The sequence below is a fragment of the Mixophyes fleayi genome, chromosome 4 (assembly GCF_038048845.1).
Source record: "Mixophyes fleayi isolate aMixFle1 chromosome 4, aMixFle1.hap1, whole genome shotgun sequence".
Classification (NCBI taxonomy): domain Eukaryota; kingdom Metazoa; phylum Chordata; class Amphibia; order Anura; family Limnodynastidae; genus Mixophyes; species Mixophyes fleayi.
The window spans coordinates 147,451,606-147,471,795 of NC_134405.1; the positions used below are offsets into that span (position 1 = coordinate 147,451,606).

The 20,190-nt window shown below is 41.0% G+C and overlaps 1 protein-coding gene across 1 annotated transcript; it reads left to right on the top strand.

Moving 5' to 3' along the window:
- The first annotated feature begins 221 nt into the window (after nt 1-221).
- On the top strand, nt 222-19,629 carry TSGA13 (testis specific 13). The gene is made up of 7 exons (XM_075205260.1): nt 222-289; nt 762-853; nt 2,804-2,895; nt 10,200-10,409; nt 11,282-11,400; nt 12,395-12,546; nt 19,383-19,629. The coding sequence occupies exons 1-7, from the start codon at nt 222-224 to the stop codon at nt 19,529-19,531; spliced, it is 882 nt and encodes a 293-aa protein (XP_075061361.1). The 3' UTR covers nt 19,532-19,629.
- The last annotated feature ends 561 nt before the right edge of the window (nt 19,630-20,190 follow it).

The following is a 20,190-nucleotide window of genomic DNA, read 5'->3' on the forward strand; positions in this document are numbered from 1 at the left end:
GGGCTGTCCACCAGTAGGAAGAGAAAGAGTCGCAGATGCGGAGGCAGGAGAGGGGCAGAAGGTATTTTTGGCAGCAGTGAGGTGGAAGATTGGCAGTGAGGGTGTCTAGCAACAGGGGGTGTGGCAGATGGGGCATCTGGAAGCAGGGAGGACGAATACAGCAGATAGTCTGCCTGGCAACAGTGTGGAGGAGTCTGATAGGTGTTCAGAAGGGAGGGGGAATGAGGAAGTGGAGGTCCCTAGATGCAAGGAAAGGGGATTTGGCAGCATTACTTCAGACAACTTTAACGTATTGCATTATATATATATCTCCTGGCAACGTTTACAAATACATTGCAAAATGTTTACAGGGGCCACTTTATTCATAAAGCTGTTAAAGTGCAAATGTAGTTTTAAATGTGTAAATGGCATTAAGAAGCAAAATAGCTGGATTTACTCCTAACTGAATATGAGGCCCAATGGTGGCATATTCGCCAACCTTTATGTCCTTTTCTGTTGCTTTCTGAGAGAGCTCAGGCATGGTCTCTATCAACAGCAACCAACCCTAGTATTATCCTATGCATTAATCATTCACTTTCATAGTGAAATTGCACTAAAATATCCTGCTTCAAGTAATGTTCTGTAATCTTGCATTCATCCAATGCACAATCATTAATATTGTTGTGTAGATAACAATATTACAAAGTTGTAGCCTGCAGCAAGTAAGATATTGAGAGAACTGTGGGTTATGTTTTTCTTCATATTATCCACATTCCCTGCAGGTGCCTTGGTCAACAATTGACTAAATATTTCCTTGATCCTTCCAATAAATTCCCGATAAGTCCTGTACACCATTTGCTTCTTGAGAGAGTAGGTAAGTATCTTCTATTTAATTTTAGAGGGAATGAAAAATATTAACTTATATATTATTTATATTACTCTTTGCCTCACAACAGTATATATCTACTGCTATGAAGTTATAGTTTTAATAATAAAATTTAAAAAATAATCATGCATTGTTCTTATGTGCTGTGCTACTGTCTTCAACATACTGTATAATGTTGTCGGGGGCACAATCGTTTTTCTTTTAATTGTTATTTTATGGTTACTATGAACAAGCATATTCATACAGAATTGGAAGAATTATGATTAGATAACAGAGCGGCAGCTGTAAATGAGGTAAGTTTTAAAACCGACAGCATTATTTGTGGGCTTAAAAGGATTTTTAAGGAGGCGCTGCCTCTATAATTGAAAACCATTACTAAAATACATTGTGGACCCCACGCCACCTTAAATGATCCCTTTAAGCCCACAAATAATGCTGTCGGTTTTAAAACTTACCTCATTTACAGCTGCCACTTTGTTATGTGATCGCAATTCTTCCAAATCAGTATAATAAACATTCGGCTTCACAGTGATGTAGGAAAAGTGGAGGTTGGGTAATCCATGTCGGGATAAGCAGTATCGGGCTGGTGGTAGTCGGTGAAATGACTACCACCGTTGCATAGATGGATTGAACTATCTTTAACATTATTTTAAAAACCTCCACAGGAACAGCAATTTCCGAAAAACTGCTGTTCCTGTGAAGTGGAAATGGAAAGTGAGATGCGCACAGCTGGCCTGTAGCAGGACAATAATTTCAATAATTGTAATGCAGCAGCTAAGAATCAATTCAAAAGATAGTTCACATCTTAAATAATAACAATCATACTGTAGATTCGGCGCTCACTATTACATCAGATAATACTGTGATGTGTACCCCCTATCAATGATTTCTCTCTCTCCTGGATGATCACCAATACGTCTATGAGAAAAAGTAAAACAATTTTATTGATAACAATATTGCAACAATAACTTTGAAATGGATAACTTACTTATTACTGCCTCTTCACTTCCGAAGAAGATTGCAATCCACAGGGGTCCTCTTCTCACTTCAGTGCACATGCGCCGACTGAAAAGCTCGGGCATGGTAACAAACATCCCTGCACTGTACAGTTGCAGAGATAGCGGTGAGTGACAGGGAGGGATCATGTGATCCATCCACACATTCACTGTGAAACACTGCTCTTCATAGCAGAGCTGAACCGAGCAGAAAACTATCAAATACGCTAATGTTCGCCATCCTGAGTTGGCGTACTTTAATATGAGCAAGTGGTACATACATCCATATAGATCCATTCCCAGAAAGCACTCATTTTCTGAGAATTTAATGTTAAATCAGCATTCATAAATAGGCCCTGTGATGTATAAAACAAGTCAGTGTATTTTACAGATGTATTACATGGGGATATATCTAATATATATTATTTTCAAATTAGACTGATCTCAAAACCAAAGAAAAGGGGACAGTCCAACTTATCAATACAAATCTAAAGCCATTTAAATGGAAATGAAAGCAGGCTCAGACTGGCCATTAAAGTACTTAAGTACAGTGAATAAATTGTAAAGTGCTGCTGAGTATGCTGGTTCTATAGAAATGGTAATAAAATGTTAATTCCTTACTATGTATTAGTACTTTAGTAATTAAATGTCACGTTTAAAATCCAGCATTTAAATCGCTTATGTAACATTTCCCTGTGGGACACTATAGAAGGCTATATGTGCTAAAAGGAAAGCATAGGAAAAGTGACTATATTGCCCTTTCTATAAAATCCAAATCATTTAGCAAATAAGGCCATAATGTATACTTATTATTCTTCAGTCTACTGTGGACCAGCACAAAAATTGTAGAATGTACGTAACAGAAAATACCACCTACCATTTTCTAAATACACTGTAATAAATGCACACCCTTTCCATATGAACATGCTGTCATTTTCTACAGGGCAAAGTGCAAAGGATTACTGGAGGCTGCTCAGAGAACATTCTGAAACACGGCTGATGAAAGACATTACTAAAGTACCGGAAACATTAATGGTAGAGAACCTTTTAGTATTATATTAAGCTAAACTTATTTTATCAGTATTTCCTTCTTCATGTTTTAAAAGGCTTAATGGCTGATATCCTGACTTCCTTTACCTTCTTACCCTTATTTAACTATAACCTTAAATAACTGACATGAGACCTGAGTGTGGCAAATTTAAATAGTTTATCTAAATATGGTGGTGGAGAAGAGAGCAGTCAGTCCGACGTCCGCCAGGCAAAACCCAACTGTCCCAGCATTAACAATGGGACCTCACCAAGTGGGGGACAATCAATCAAACCCCGGGTTAAAGTGGGGGACAACCAATCACACCCCAGGCGCACATATTTACCTTAGCGGGATACAGCGTTCCGGGCGTACAGAACCTGCCCATCCTCTGGGCTAGACGGAAAGCAACCACAGGGCAACTCACAGAGGCAGTAGCTGTACCGAGACTATAGCCGATTCACTCGAAGAGAGGCAGCTTCAGCGTGCTCACTACTGTAATGTGTGCCCCAACCACTTTCCGTCGACTGTACTGCGTTTTCCGGCAACTCTCTATCCAGGATCACCACCAGCTATACCAGCATGCCAATAACTGAGCACCAAAACGAGAAGCATCCAGTTCTGTATCTGTGGTACAAAGGTAGGCAACGTCCATACTGCAGAGACTGCTTAATTCTTTGCCCACCCAACTTATAGAGCATGTCTACCCCTCCCCTATGACAACAGATGGGCATACTCCATAGTTAACTATTAACCCCAGAGAATAATCCAGTTTGAAGATACAGCCTCAGCTTTTAAATTGATTTCAGGCTTATTTCAGGCCTCAGCTCTTAATTTCCTGTGCTCAAGCTGGCAAAATACTCCAAATTAGACGAGATCCAGCCGACACATAGGTTGATATCAAGCCAACTGCCCAATGTAAATTACAATACTGTATAATGTGGCCAGCATTCCTTTACTATTATTTGTCCATTGTACACAATTTCTTTCATGTTTTAACCTCTACCTATTCATGTATGTCCCAATGTGATTTTGTTTTTTGTGTCATGGTTTGTTTATTTTGCTTTGCTTTAATTTCCTATGGACTATTTCAGGAGCAGATATTTCCTATGTCTGTTGTAGTGTAAGAAAGAGGTGAACAAGAATTTTCTTTTTAATTAAAGCATGCCCCCTTCCAAAAAAGGGGTGTGACCATGCCCCCATCATTTATATTGCTTCTAAGTACCTGACTTCCTACAACCCCTTGCAAACCACTCCTGAATTGCCTCATGCACAGCAGGTACTTGCCTCTGGGGCGCATGGCACCCATTCACCATTGTGAGCGGAAAGGGGCAAATGTACCAGCCGCAGGATCGCGGAACAGTTCCGTCAAATCAACACAATTGGGAGTTATAACTAAATGACTTTTAAAATTGGTTTGTATTTTACTATTAGCTATTATTGTGGAACTACATGCTCCAGTATGCTCTAGCTGCCAGGGCATACTGGCGCTTGTGCTACAAGTGCCAGCATGCAACACACGCCATGGGTATGCTGGATATGTAGTTCCACAAGTGCTATCATGCCCAAGCAGTCAATGGTTGCCAGGGCTTGCTGGAACTTACAATACCACAATAATATTTTAGGCTGACGAGCAGGGCCCTCTTAAGTTTTGGCTGTCTGTTATTACCACAGTCTTGTTTTTTACTGTATTTATTCCTAACTGTAAATTACTGTGAAGTATGTTGGTGCTATTTAAATACATGATAATAGTATTTCATTTAATTTTCAATTATAACTATTATTCTGGCAGCCACCCCCCAAGGTCGATCCAGTATGAACCAGAGTGCTATTCAGGAGGCTGGTTTGCCCTGGGGGTGAGGCTACACATTATTTGCAGACCAAGTATGCTAGTGATTCTCTCCCCATGCTGCCTGTGCTGTGGCATATTTCACATTATGGCAGAGACACCCCACACTGTGGGTTAACTAGTAATAGCATACCCATTCCAGTCTGGTGCAGGTTCCCATTTTTGCAGAGTGACACCACACGTGATGTCCACTTGATTTAATTGGGGGTGGGGATTTAAATTTCAATAATGTTTTATTTGTCAATGCAGCAAATAGGCCTGCATCAGGCTATGACACATGCATCCGTCTACAAATACCTTCTTATAAACACACACACACACACACACACACACACACACACTTCACCTGTGTAATTTAGGATTACCTGTATTTTGGAGAGATTAAAAATGAAACTCTGTGTGTAAAGCATGTGGGCAGAGAGAGTATGTGTGTGTAAAGCATGTGGGCAGAGAGAGTATGTGTGTGTAAAGCCTGTGGTAAGAGGTGGCATGTGTGAGTAAGGCATGTGGGCAGAGAGGGGGCATGTGTAAGTAATGTTGCTTGTCAGAGGGGGCATGTGTAAGTAGAGCATGTGGGCAGAGGGTACATGTGTGAGTAAAGCTTCTGGGTACACTGGGCATATGTGAGTAAAGCTGCTGGGCATTTCTGTAATGACAGTGAAAATATCTCTTGGCTGCCCTGCAGCCATGTAAAGCTTCAGAAAAATAATTTGACTGTCAGTGAATCACTGGGACAGTCATGTCTACGTGTATTGCACTCCCCTGCGGGTAAAGGTGAAAAGGTACTGACAGTCATGGTGACAGGGTACAGAAAAGAAATCTGAGCAGAGGTCAATAACAGTAAAGTGGCTAGCAGAAGGAGAAATTTACATGACAGCTGGTTTGGGCACTACAGGGAATTGTTTCTCAACTATTTTATCAATTCCTCTTAGATTTTGTCCTAATCTATAACCTCCTCCCCCACTCTTCTTCACAAGAAAGATGGGACTATAAGCTGTTCTGGAAGTAATTCCTATCCATAATAAAAATAATCGAACCACTTAGTCTGGATCACTGTTGCAGATAGTACATTTACCATTCTCAACAACCTTTCTTGGCCCTTTGCCTTGTGACCTTGACTCCCATTTGGTCTTCCAACCACCCAGCTCACCAACAATACTGGGTAGGTCTGATTATAAAGTACCCGCTGCCGACAAAGTTGCACTCTACAGTTCTTTTAAATTCTATAATCCTAATGACCAATTCAAGCGAAACCTTCAGTGTGCGTCCGCAAGGCCTGATCGTAGCCAAACAAGGCTTTTCACACAATCAACTAGCCTCAGACTAGCTGAGTTTAGTTACGTGGCGAACTCTATAGGCTGCTTCATCCACGATCCCTGCTTAGCGTTTTGATTATTCTGCAACTGCAACACGATCACTACAATATACAATAAAAAATTGTACCTTAGCTTCTCGGTCTCTTAGTCCATTTCGCACGGTGCAAACACTTTCAAACTCATACACTCACAATTATTTATTTCTATTGCGGCAATTTATCTCAAAACACTTTTATCAATCACAATACTAGACTATATCAACTAAATTCTGAAAACTATATACACAAAAAAAATAATAGTGTGGAATTATGGCAATACACAGAAAGAGACTACATTTACATATAAACCGCAAGATGCGACAATACACTCAAATTACCTTCATCCCAAGATTTATTCAGCTTCTATTCATCTCAAAAGCGATTCGGTACATCAACAAACAACTGGTAAAGTATAGAACACAAATGTTGTTACCAAATTTAACGAGTCTTCCACCCTTCCTTGACTGTTATACACATGAATTCTCTCTCAATCAGTATTAGCACTGGCCTAGCAAGATGTGGAGTCTAACAGACTAGCTGGTCTTCATCAAGAAGGACGGAATGGACTGAGCGGCCAGGAGCCGGTAGGTCGCGACCCTTGGTTCAGCCCACTGATGTGAGAGGCAGATAGGAGGGAGCGACTACCAGAGACCAAGGAATAGGGAGGTAGTACCTGTAAGGATTACAAGAGAAATGAGCTGAATCCGAACAAGCCAAGGTTTGGTACACGTATCTGGAAGCAGCAATACACAGGGAGAATTCGGGAGCGCAGTCAGAGGATATGGCGAGGTCTGGTACACAAATCTGGTAGCAGCGGCACACAGGGAGCATCTGAGAGACTGGTTCAAAAAACAGATTAGGTCGGTACACACCAAAGTCAGCAGGCAGACAGAGATGAAACACAGGGAGAATAGGCACAAGGAAAAGGACAGGGGAGTCAAAAGCTGGGAAAACCTGTTGCTCTGACACCAAGCAAGTGTCAGAGCAACTCTTATATAGGAAGAGGATGTTCAAATTTCCCGCTGGAGACCACATGACCACCAGAGCAGCGCACCCGAAAGTCCCAGCGTGGCTGTCAGAATGTGAACAGGACCGTGGATCAAGTAGTTTCTTATAGTACCCCCTTCTCCTTAGGGGTGAACTCTGCAATAATAATAAGGACAAAAGGCAGGAGCTGCCAGGCAAAGCAGCATGTAATGCATAAGCTACAGGCAGATCCTGACAGTAGCCCCCCCTCCACCCCAGGGGGGATTCCAGACGCCCAATTACCAAACATTTCTAAATTCATCGGAATCATAGTCGACAATAGGGGGCCCGGCAGAAAAGTCCTTGTCCATGGGCGGAAAGGCAAAAGAGACCATGCCAGCTGCCAGTTCAGGCACTGCAGAACCACCTCTCTTTTTACGTCCTCCTCTCTTACGAGACTTCCTCGGAGTTGGGATCTGCGCCAACTGGGAGGAGCACAGAGGTATCTCTTGGCCAGGTGAGGTGGGTGGTACTGTAGATAATGTAGAGGCCCCGCAAGATGGCATAGCGGGAGGTGTTGGTGAAAACTTGTTGATCACAGCCTCAACAAATAGTTGTAAGTAAGATAGGATGGGGTGATCAGACTTAATCAAAGGGTTTGCCCATTCCATAGCCTCTCCTCTAAAATTTGTTAACAAAAACAAAACTTGCCTCCTTGGGTCACGGACAAGGCTAGGTACTGAGGGGAAATAAGAAGCACAAAACCTCAGTAGAGCACTAAATTGAGAAAGGTGCCCCTCAAAGGTAGGTGACAGCTCAGACTTGGCACCCTTGGCAACGGATGGTTCGGACTTGGCAGCAGGCCCGGACTGGGCGTCAGGCTTGGCAGCAGGCCCGGACTGGGCGGCAGGCTTGGTAGCAGGCCCGGACTGGGCGGCAGGCTTGGCAGCAGGCCCGGACTGGGCTGCAGGCTTGGCAGGGACAGCACTGTGAGAAGCCTCGGCAGGGACAGCACTGTGAGAAGCCTGAGGGCAGACAGCACTTTGAGAAGCCTTAGGGCAGACAGCAGTTTGAGAAGCCTGAGGGCAGACAGCACCAAGTGGTAACTTGGGCTGAACCGCATGAACTGGCAACTCGGGCTGGTCCGAATGGACTGGCAACTCGGGCTGGACCACATGGACTGGCAACTCGGGCTGAACCGCATGGACTGGCAACTCGGCACTGGATAGCACAGTAACAGGAGACTCGGATGCAGAAGCTGCGGCAGTAGGCTCGGGACCGGACACAGTGGCAGCAGGCTCGGGACCGGACACAGTGGCAGCAGGCTCGGGACCGGACACAGTGGCAGCAGGCTCGGGACCGGACACAGTGGCAGCAGGCACCAAGCTGGAAGCAGATGATGGAACCTCGCAACAGGAGACAGAGGCTGGGACCTTGCAACAGGAGACAGAGGCTGGGACCTTGCAACAGGAGACAGAGGCTGGGGCCTCGCAACAGGAGACAGAGGCTGGGGCCTCGCAACAGGAGACAGAGGCTGGGACCTCGCAGCAGGAGACAGAGGCTGGGACCTCGCAGCAGGAGACAGAGTCTGGGACCTCGCAACAGGAGACAGAGGCTGCTGGAGCCTCAGGACAGGTGGCTGGAGCTGGCGCCTCAGGACAGGCGGCTGGAGCTGGCGCCTCAGGACAGGCGGCTGGAGTTAGCAGATTGGGTCTCATTCCAGAGAACAGAAATGGTGGAGCATAAACAAATTTTGAATGCAGAGAGGAAGCAACAGGGGATGGATCAGTAGGCTGACGTGGTCTACGGATAGGACAGTCCTGTAAGAAGTGCTCATTGCTGGCACAGTACAGACACAATTTGTTATTCTGCGCCGCCGCTCTTCGGAAAGATGGGCCGCCTGTGAACCGGGAATTAGCCATAGTTCTTGGTACACAGCAAATTTGTAGGAGCACAATTAAGAGGTGCTGTTTGCACAGATTCCACAGCAAAGAAGGTTGGTGGAGACAAATCACCTGCTTCTGCATTAGGAGAGACAGAGTCTGACAGCCTCCTGAGTGGGTCCATCAGCAAGGAAGAAAATTTAGCCAGCTGGGAGCGTAGCAGGATTATATCCATCTGTAAAGCTTGTAATTGTGGCAATTCAAAGGCTGATAACGCAGACATTTTCCAAAAATAAATATGAAAATGAATTGCAGAACAAAATGGTCCCAGAAATAAAAAACTTTCACTTGACTCCTAAGCTGTTTTGGGCTGGTTATATTGTCACAAATCAATGTAGAAATACAGATAAGGAGCCATGAATAAAGTGAAAAAACATACAAGTTTATTGCTGAATAGTCAGAACAGATGATGTAATAATGGTCTTGCAGAAATTACCAGGTATACAGCAGTTGCAGGTAAACAGGAGGTGTGGAAAGATTCCAGGCAGCAAGTACAGGGAAATGCACAGGAAATTACCAGGTTCACACATGCAACAGGTCAGCAGAATGTATGTTGAGATCCCAATGCAGCATAAACACAGGAGCAAAGCAGGAAGAAGAAACCACAGGGTGTAACATCAATAACCAGCCATGAATGCTGGGAGAGACAGGTATATATAGGGGATTTGAGAACACACCCAGGTGCATGGGATAATAGGGGAACATGTTAACCCCTAAAGCAAACAAGAAAGGCACAATAGCAGCACCTCTGGTAATCAGAGGTACTGCTGCAATAATAATAAAGACAAAAGGCAGGAGCTGCCAGGCAAAGCAGCATGTAATGCATAAGCTACAGGCAGATCCTGACACTAAAAGGTCATTACTAATAATAATGAATTATGTCGACATTTTTATACCAAAAACATAATTTTTACCCCCTTATTTTTTCAGTTTAGTACTAGTTAAAATAAGTTGTATGTACATTAAAATAAGTCTATTAAAACAATTACATATTGCCTTAAATGAGGGGATGGAATTTTGAAGAGGTGCTGTGAATATGTTGATGCTGCCTTACTTTAAACATACCAGTCACAAGTAACAACTAGGTATTTTTCTTGGCAGAAATGTATATTTTCTGCCCTTCACAATATTATGCTGTAATTTTCCCCAAAAGTCATTATTTATGGTCAACTCATACATAGTTGTGTTTCTTTTACTTAGAGCTCAAACTTTACCCAGCTGCCGTCTTCAAAATTTCTAGATCAGATCCAAAATGATCGAAAAACACTTGGGCTTATGCACAGAGCATCAGAGATGAATCAGGATAAATCCATACTTATCATGGCCAATAACCCACTCTCTGACCTCAATGGATGGGAAAAGAAGGACTCGCCTATGCAGTATCTGAGCAAAGAAGACTTCCAAACCATGGTGAGTGTTATCTGTATTCTGCCTAGAAGTCCAGCTTACGCTTGTCCCTCAACAGGACATGGACAATAAAATGTTGGGTATTTGCAGTTACCTTGATTCGACAATGAAAAGGGAATCAGATATGTTTTACAATGCCTTATCCTATACCTCTCTGTCAAAACCAAACCTAAGATAGCTTCCAGTTGACACAGACAATTGGCATGGGCAGGAAGAGTCTAGGTGACAGACTTTCTTTCATATCATCATCATCATCATTTATTTATATAGCGCCAGCAAATTCCGTAGCGCTTTACAATTGGGAACAAACATTAATAAAACAATACTGGGTAATACATACAGACAGAGAGGTAAGAGAACCCTGCTCGCAAGCTTACAATCTATGGGATATACATAAATCTACAATAGTAAATCGGCTAATGTCACATTTAGTTGTGAGTAATTGGTTACATAAAAGTTTGAGCCTATGAATACAAGAATCTGAAAACCTAAAAGGAAAATTTGAAGTGACTGCATTAAACTTACTTGACATATTCTATGATTGATAGCAATAATTAGTTGTGTAACTAGAATTATTTTACACACGTATTTGTGACATTTGTATTAGAACATTACAGCCATTGTGCTTCTAGGCTCCTGGTCTCAAATATTACACCCCAACACACTCCCAGCAGTCACGATTTTCACAGGACATTACAGATATTCAGCTTTACCAGTTTAGGTTCAGGTTGTGGCCATGGTTGAGTGAATTTAGTGTGACACCATGAATGCAGTAAACATAGTTGTGCGGCTGGGCCCGAGGTTTTTTAAAAACCTAGTTATGCCCCCACTTATATCTCTGATACATTTTGCTAATTTGTATATAATCTGTTCAGAATCCAACAGATCCTGGGAAACCAGTTTATTTCCCACCCCTGAAATCCACAAATAATTTGACTAGGGATGAGAGTGTAGGCAATCTCCGAACATTGACAGCTGGAAAGAAAAGCTACAGGTAGGAAACGTTTTAGAGATTTTATGATGAAAAAATTGCTATTCGTTTTAGACTAATCTCCCCTGACCTAATTTTAAAAAACTCATTCCCCGATAATCAAAAATGATTTAGTTCTTAGTTACCTTTTGGATATCTCCTTTATCAAGCCTTACTCTACATTTTATACAAGACCTTCAACAGCTTGAAACATTTTCTTCAGGTTCTCCTTCTGACCGGCTTGTCCTCTCTTCCTTGTAGAGACTTTTGGCCTAATTACAAATTTCTACAATTGTCTTGAATTTCTTAACCACTAATAAGTCATACTTGGCTGAGGCATTGGTATCATATGTACAGGTAGTGAATGAGGATCTCCAATCATAGTGAAAGCAAGGGGTTCCATTCAGGTCAGGCTTATGTGCTACATAAGCAAATAACATCCCAGCATGGTCCTTGTCATGTAGAAAAATACTGGATTGCACTTATTCTCTTTAATAACAGCTAGCATGGCTGTGAGGGACCTCAACCTTGAAAGAGGGGCAGTTTTGGGGCACACTTGAAAGAAGCATTATTGACAAAGACAGCGCAACCTACTAATGTTTTACAAGCAACAGTGTTTAAGGTATATATATCGCCACTAATTCTGCAGCGCTGTACAGAGAACACACTCACATCAGTCCCTGCCCCAATAGAACTTACAGTCTAAATTTACTAACACACACACAGACAGACTATGGACAATTTTTGATAGCAGCCAATTAACCTACTAGTATGTTTTTGGGAAAACAAACAAACTCCACACAGATAAGGCCAGTGCTGTGAGACAGAAGTACATACAGTGACAACAGGAGGTGTGCGGAACAGAGAAAAGTTAGTCATTGGGGAATGTTGTGCTTACCATTACAAAGGTTTAAATAAAATAGGGGTAAAAAATTGTTTATATATTTATACAGTTTATTCTCGGTCCTCGATATCCCTTTAATTTAACAGCATTGAGCTAATATATTCATTTTTCTAGGTTTCTAACTCAAGAAGCATGTAACAAATTTAAAGGTGAATTTTCTAAACGCTGTAGTGGAAGACGAGAGAGCAAACAAACACTAAATTTGAAATACACATATAGTCCAACCACCTGTATCCACTTACCCAGCATAAATGCTGGTAAAAATGGTAAGTCTTGCCTAAATTATTATAATATAGATGTTATCGTTACCAGTGTTCTCTATTTTAGGAAAAAGGTAATGAAAAGACCAGAATTAGAAAACAGACGAAATCTTTATTAAAAAATTGCAAACAACAACTAGCTAAAGAATTCCACGCTCTATAGAACAGTAATTCAAAATACTGTATACAAAATTATAAATCAAGCCAGAGCCGTACCTTAAAATTTTAACGCCTGGGGTGAGAAAGAGAAAATATTCATAAACCACGCCCCCTTTCAGCATTGTGCCCTGGGTGGTCGCCCCTATAGCACATCCCCTATTACAGCCTTAAATTAAGCTGATGAGGCCCCAATTTTGTTCAAATTCATAACACATAAAGCAGATAACTTTAGGATTTAAACAATGGTCCTCATATAGAGTTAGGAATAAATCCAATTACATGGTACAAACTTGCACCTTGGCAAAACCATATTGAAATGTGCAGGGATGGGGCAAATTTAAAATTTGCAGACAGATTAAAGTTTGGAGGGGGAGCACATCCTAGATCAACTCTAAATTGCATTGTAAAAATAAGAGCTTACTGTTAATTTCACATCCTTGAGATACTCCATTTAAACCATAACAAATGGATAAACTCCCTAGTCAATTGATTAGAGACAGGAAAAAGAAATGTCCCAGGAAGGTATATAGTGAGACACCACCTTCCAATGGCATCTTTGAGAAACTTCCCAGGGTGTTACTGAAAAATATAAACTGACAATATGAATGGGAATATTGGGCTGCCTTGTGGCTTCCCAAGGAAATGAAACTAATGTTAATAATTTTCTAATTTTCTTATCAACACCATGGCAGCCACACTGAATGAGATGTACCCAAGCAATACATTGAAAAGAGGGTGGGCTAAAGCAATACCAACACTGCAAGTGCCAAGTGACATTTCTTTTTTAAAAGCCTAAAATCAGCAGAAGATGTCATGACCAGAAAGAGTTATCTGGTAAAGGTGTGATTGATGAGTACCCTGCTGCTTTGCGGAGATCGTCCATTGAGACCTGAGCCCTGTGTGCCCAGACAGTTGCCATCCCCCTTGTAGAATGCGCTCTTATAACTGTAACAGACGTGAGGTGTCAGAAATGAAGTCTGAGCAACAACCTCTCTGATCCATCTTGTAAGGGTATGTTTGGATGCAGTGTGCCCTTGTTGAGGTCCTACAGAAAGGACAAATAATCCGGTTTTCTGAAATGCTTTGTTCTGGAAAGATGAAGTGAAATTGCCCTAACAAGATCCAGTGTACTTAAGTTTTCATTCTTGGCCTTAGTTGGTTGTGGGCAGAGACATGGAAGTATGATCTCCTGATCTATATGAAAAGTGTAAATTACCTTGCATAATAAACTAGGATTAGTTTGGAACACCTCCTTGTCCATATAGATATTCAGAAATGGCTTCTCATACCATAGGGCATGTAATTCCCCCATTCATCGGACAAACACAATTACTTACGTATGCAACCTCTTGTATAGGCTCTTGGATAACATTGAGATCCCAAAGCCGCCACAAAAGGTTTAATATAAGGATACAGTTTCATACTGCTTGGCAATAAATAAATAAATGAAGGGTAGTAGAGGAGGAGGACACAGGGGTCGTGTTCATGAAAACTTACAATATTAGAATGCATCAAAATATGATGTACTTGTTAAAATGCAAAAGTTGCATTTTGGACAATTATTTTAGTTCAAGCAGTGCTTTGAGTTCCTTAGAAAGACTTTTCATCAGCTGAAATAGAAATCTTAGTATTTTAACCATATATTCCAGCTGGAGAGAATACCGATTCCTTCTTTAATTGCACTTTGTTTCTGTTATTTGCACTGCCCTGTATCCAGAGTTCTGTTTTACCTATGCTCTATGTAGGACGCTGGTGACCCTTTGTGGCACTGTATAAATAAAAGATAATAATAATAATCTATTCCAGCTGCCAGAATATGTTTTAGAGTACCAACTCTATCTATTCCAGCAGCTAGGAAAGAGATCTGACTACATTAACCATTTTTCTCCAGAAAAGGAAGCCAAGTACATGTCATTAATCACCTATTTCATTTCAGATTTTCCCTGACCTGCTGTCAGATGACCTTTTGAGATCACTGAGAGAACCCAATAATCCCATAGGCAGACATACCAGGCCTAACATCCTTCAGATCCACACTTCATATGAGTCCTACTGACATCTCATGAGCAGTGACAAGTTAGGTCTTTTCCTATACTGCAAAGGTGCTTCCTTCTGGGCTGGCTGCAAACATCGCTCAGGACAACAATTCAACTATAGCATTCAGTAGCTCTTGGTAGGAAGATCCTACATTAGCTCATCCAGCAGTCACACATCACTTCTATCACTAGCCAGTCCGCTTTTGCCCCCCCCCCCTTTTCCCCAAGGATTTCCTGAAGCCTTTTAGTACATTTTTAGGTTTTAGAGAGCAGTCTGGGCTGCAGTTTCCAGTCTGCCCACCCAAAAAAGGCTGACACAATTTGCATTTAATTTCCCAGAGGCACTCTGGGGAACTATAGTTTTCTGAATGAGTGCATACAGTAATACCTGTGATTTGCAGGGTATTACAATTCTACTAAAGGTGCCCCTGCCACTAGCTAGAGCCCTGTGGGCTGTTCCGTGCACCCATCTTCTACATTTCTCTTGCAGCTCCAGATGTAAACTGGGGGATGGGAAGGATTTGGAAAGGACAAATCACAAGATGCAGTCAAGGGGCCTGATTCATTAAGGATCTTAAATTAAGAAGTTTCTTATTGAAGTCTCCTGGACAAAACCATGTTACAATGCAAGGGGTGCAACTTGGTATTCTGTTTTGCACATAAGTTAAATACTGACTGTTTTTTCATGTAGCACACAAATATCAACTTTAAATTTCAGTGTACAAATAAGCTATCAAGTATTTGTGTGCTACATGAAAACACAGTCAGTATTTAACTTATGTGCAAAACAGAATACTCATTTGCACCCCTTGCATTGTAACATGGTTTTGTCCAGGAGACTTAAATAAGAAACTTCTTAATTTAAGATCCTTAATGAATCAGGCCCAAGATATTGAACTTTTTGCTTAGTTCTCCTGTTCATACCAAATTAAACATACATCTAATGTTTGAGAACTAAAATTATTTACTAGTTCTCTGTTACAGTGGGAATGGCACTTAAGTAAATATTTTACGCAGGCTATGCCTCAGCATGCAGGCAGGTTATCGATTAGTTAAATGTCCAGAAAACTAAACTAAATGTAAATAGGAAAATGAAAACAATCTGGAAGTGTTCTCTCTCAGTAATTAGGCAAAGTATTTCTAATTTCTACACTAGAAAAAGAACATCATTCTTCACTCCTTCACATGAGATCAGCTCACAGTGGATGTGTAGTAATGCTGCAACCTAATTTGCATCAATTGAACAAAATATAGGCTAGTTGTGATACTGCATAACAATATATACAACAGTGTGCTCATTGGCTCATCCACCTTTTTATCTTGAACAGATCATGGACTGCCTAACAACTGCTTTGCAAGTCTTTTTCTTTATTCATTGTACAGGTGCTATTGAAAACAAAGACACGCTTTAAGCCTTCAGCTAGAACTGCAGAATGTATACTGCAGAATGTATACAATAGGAAAACTAAATCTATGTTCTAAACAGGATCAGTTTACCAAGTATTCAATGCACTGAAACCATCTGTGTCTTATAACTATCCCATACTGCCAATAACCACAACTGACTGATACAGCTTAGTTCAAGTTTTATAAAGGCATCGAAATTGTGTGCTATTGGATAAATGCCACTAGGTGGTGCTATAATCAAGTTTTGACTATACATAACTTACATTAAATTCAAATGTCTTTTCTGTTGAAATTTATAAACCATACATGCTGTGCATGCAATGTAGTACCATTGCCAAATCATCTGTCGACAACAGCGGGTTTAATATATTCAATTTGAAAAGCTGCATTCGGGTTCTTGATGTCATGCTCATGATTCTAAAGGTCACAATACACACATACAAGTTATATAATAGCCGCAATAAACATTAGATATACAACTCTCTACAATCCTAATTGTATTGTCAATATAGCCCATGCCCCTTCTTCCTATGACATGCAAAATATATGGAATCCCGCACTGCACACTACTCAACAACCTGATCACACATGTGTCCTGCAGGACATCTGATCCTACACTACCGATAGGCATCACGCCAGGCACTTAGGATTGTTTCAGAATGGCTGTGAAAAATATGCATAAAGTGTTGTGCAATATGTAGGCACTATATTAAACTGTTCATAAACAAATATTCATTAGCAATCACCAACTTACATAATATAATCTATTTCCAATTCAAGACTTCCCTTTTTCTCAATAGTCACCTATTTTATGTTCATATATTTAATTGTGACATAACTGTAAGGTTTATTTACTAATACTTTTCAAAGTTGCAAATGTGCAACCAACCATAATAGCCAATTCGCTTTTATGCAGGTTACACAATGAAAGCAATTGATTGCTCTGGTGTAGGCACATTTTCCACATTTAAGCAGTGTAAATAAATAAATCATAACGTGTTGGTAATAATATCCTGGCTGTCTGTAAATATTAATAAAGTGATCTGTTAAACATACACTTTGTTATTTATATAGGGCATCACTTTGTAGGGAATAATTGAATCATTCACGTCATATCGGTCCCTGCCCCCGTGGAGCTCATAGTCTATCATTCCTACCACACAGACACACACTAAGGTTGTAAATTTTGCCAATATATCCACCAATATGTCTTTGGAGTGTTGGAGGAAACCCAAGCTAACACAGGGAAAACATGCAAATTCCACACAGTTAGGTTCAAATCTGCCCAGCGCACTGTGTCCCCAGTAAGATTTCCAAGAGGAATTTGGGGCCCTGGTACAGCAACTTTCTGCCTATCCCCCTCCACACATAACAGGAGAAGGGATGCGTGCTGTCGAAGGGGTCCTGGCCACATAGTGATTGGGCCATGGTCAACATGGGCTGTGGCTGCGTCACTTTACATATTATGGGGGGAATTCAATTAGCTGCAATGTGTCTCCGGAACGTCTGTGAGACACTTTGTGGCAGAGATTTTGACAGCACTTTCTGATCATTTTTCCTTGCACCCCATAGAGGTGCAAGGAAACATGAGTGGAGATTTTTACTGTAAATGCCGGCAGTGTGTGCAGTGCGATGTCCATGTGCCACATCGCTGGCAATTGAGTCCCCCCCATTATGTATTAAAATGGTGTTGCTCTCACCTACCTGCAGCTTTCACAACCTGGTACTGGATTCTTGTATGGATCCTGGAATGTTGGGAGTGTTTGGAAAATGTATAGGTACATGAAATAGGGAAAGTAATAAGTGAACACAGTACAAAACATAGAGCATGCAGTATATAATAAATACATTATAAAATCCAGACCACCCTCATGAGGCGACCACTCTACTCTGCTAGACGGGGCTTCACTGTGCTGGTGCCTGCCCCAGTATGTTCAGAACAGTGGGTACGCGGCATTGCTGTGTTCTTGCCCTAATAGAAGAACAATATAAAATAAAATAAAAATAGCTTATATAGTTGAGGCTACTGATTGTAAATCAGGTCATTACAGTTATTCTGAGATGGGACAGATCACAGTGGACAGATCTGAAGAAACATTACTTGAATATAGGTGTAGATAAGCTCTGTATATACTGCAAATTGCTATACCGAAGTAGACAATACACTGCAGGATACGAACAATACATGTGTGTACTATATAAAGTTCCAGCAGAACTCAGAGAGAGAAAAAAAGTATTAAATAATCTAACCCTTCGACAGCGCGAATCCCTTCTCCTGTTATGTGTGGAGGGGGGTGGTTAATAATATTGGGCCTGATTCATTAAGGAAAGTTAAACAAAAGTAAGCAGGTAAGGCAAAACCATGTTGCATTGGAGGGGGAGGTAAATTTAAAATATGATGGCAGATTAAAAGTTGATCTAGGTCATGCCCTACAAATATAAATTTCAGTGTACAAATAAGTTATCAAGTATTTGTGTGCTACATGAAAAAACAGCCAGTATTTTCCTTATGTGCGAAATAATAAACTTATTTGCATCCCTTGCAGTGCAACATGGTTTTGTCCAGAAAACTTAAGTAAGAAAACTTACTCAATTTTTTGCTTAACTTTCCTTAATGAATCAGGTCCATAGTACTTAATGGAAATAAAATAAAATAAAAATATTTTCATCCCCACCCATGAAATACATTTATCAGGATGTTATTAATGTCTACTGTACTTAAAATGCATTGTTACAGTTGCAAACACGTGCCGTCATCACAATCACTCAGCACTTACACATGCCCTGTAGCTGGTGCAAGTGATACTACTGAAAAACACGTACCTTGGAGATGCCCAGAGCTTGAATCGGATGCTGCTGTTTGTGCTCAATCATAGCATGCCCTTACAGTACAATGACCACGCGCACGCACCCCTTACCTTACCCGTTGCCCCCATGAATTGTAGGCTGTCAGAGGTGTCCTTTGCATTCGAAGATGAATTAGATGTACTGGTGATCATTAGCATATAGTCCACTTCGGGGCACGCGCTGTGCAATTTAGCGCATAATACGGCATGTATCGGCATTTACACTCCTTAACGAATCAGGCACGAGTGCCGTATTCTCCATGCATTATATAATAAGCAGTAAGTACTCTTGATCTCTGTTCATTGTCACACTTGCACCACAGAGCTTGAATGATGAAGGTTTGACATCACAGCATTAGACAAAATAGTTCACCTTTACTTTTCTATTTCACAGAACCACCTTGCAGAAGCATGACAGGACAGGAGACGCCTCTAACCTACAGAGCATTGATGGACTATAGACCTTGTATACCAGAGCCAGGAAAAGCAGACTTTAGACATGAACAATCTACCCAATGGTTTGTTAAAAAGCATCATCAGTAATGAACACTCCAAATGAGCTGAATAATTTGCTACATAAGCTTGTAAGTCAAACATAGGACAACAATGCCAAACAGTAATAAATTCTTGGATACAAAATATTCATAGATGGATGATACTGTTTATGGTCTCCAACTTAACCAGTTTACCTTGATTTATAAAGAGTTATTTTTTACCATTAATAGAACGGTGTGGGTCAATGCTGTACATATTAGGGATGTGCACCGGCGACTTTTGGTGTCTCGTGTTTTGTGTTTTGGATTCGGATTTTCTTGATGTTTTGGGTTCGGATTTGTTTCGCAAAACACCTGCCGAAAGGTTTTGGTTCGGATTTAAGGTTTTGGATTCGGATTTTTTTTGAAAAAAGCATAAAAAGTTCAAAAATCAAGTTTTTGGGCTTATTTTCACTCCTACGCTATTATTAACCTCAATAACATTCAATAACAATCATTTCCACTAATTTACAGTGTATTCTGAACACCTCACAATATTGTTATTAGTCCAAAACGTTGCAACGAGGTATCTTTCTGGACTGCGTAGTGGAGTGGTCCCCACAATATAATAAGATAACCATCAACTGGTGTTAATTGCACCAAAAAATGTACCTGGACTGCGTAGAGGAGTGGTCACCACAATATAATTTAAAAACCCTGAACTTGTAT

Bases quoted from the DNA above. Each gene is read 5' to 3' on its own strand.
- TSGA13 (XM_075205260.1), top strand. From the start codon at position 222: ATGAGGAAGTGGAGGTCCCTAGATGCAAGGAAAGGGGATTTGGCAGCA. The intron at 854-2,803 runs GTAAGTATCTTC...CATTTTCTACAG, and splicing joins TTTGCTTCTTGAGAGAGTAG to GGCAAAGTGCAAAGGATTAC. The intron at 2,896-10,199 runs GTAGAGAACCTT...TCTTTTACTTAG, and splicing joins AAGTACCGGAAACATTAATG to AGCTCAAACTTTACCCAGCT.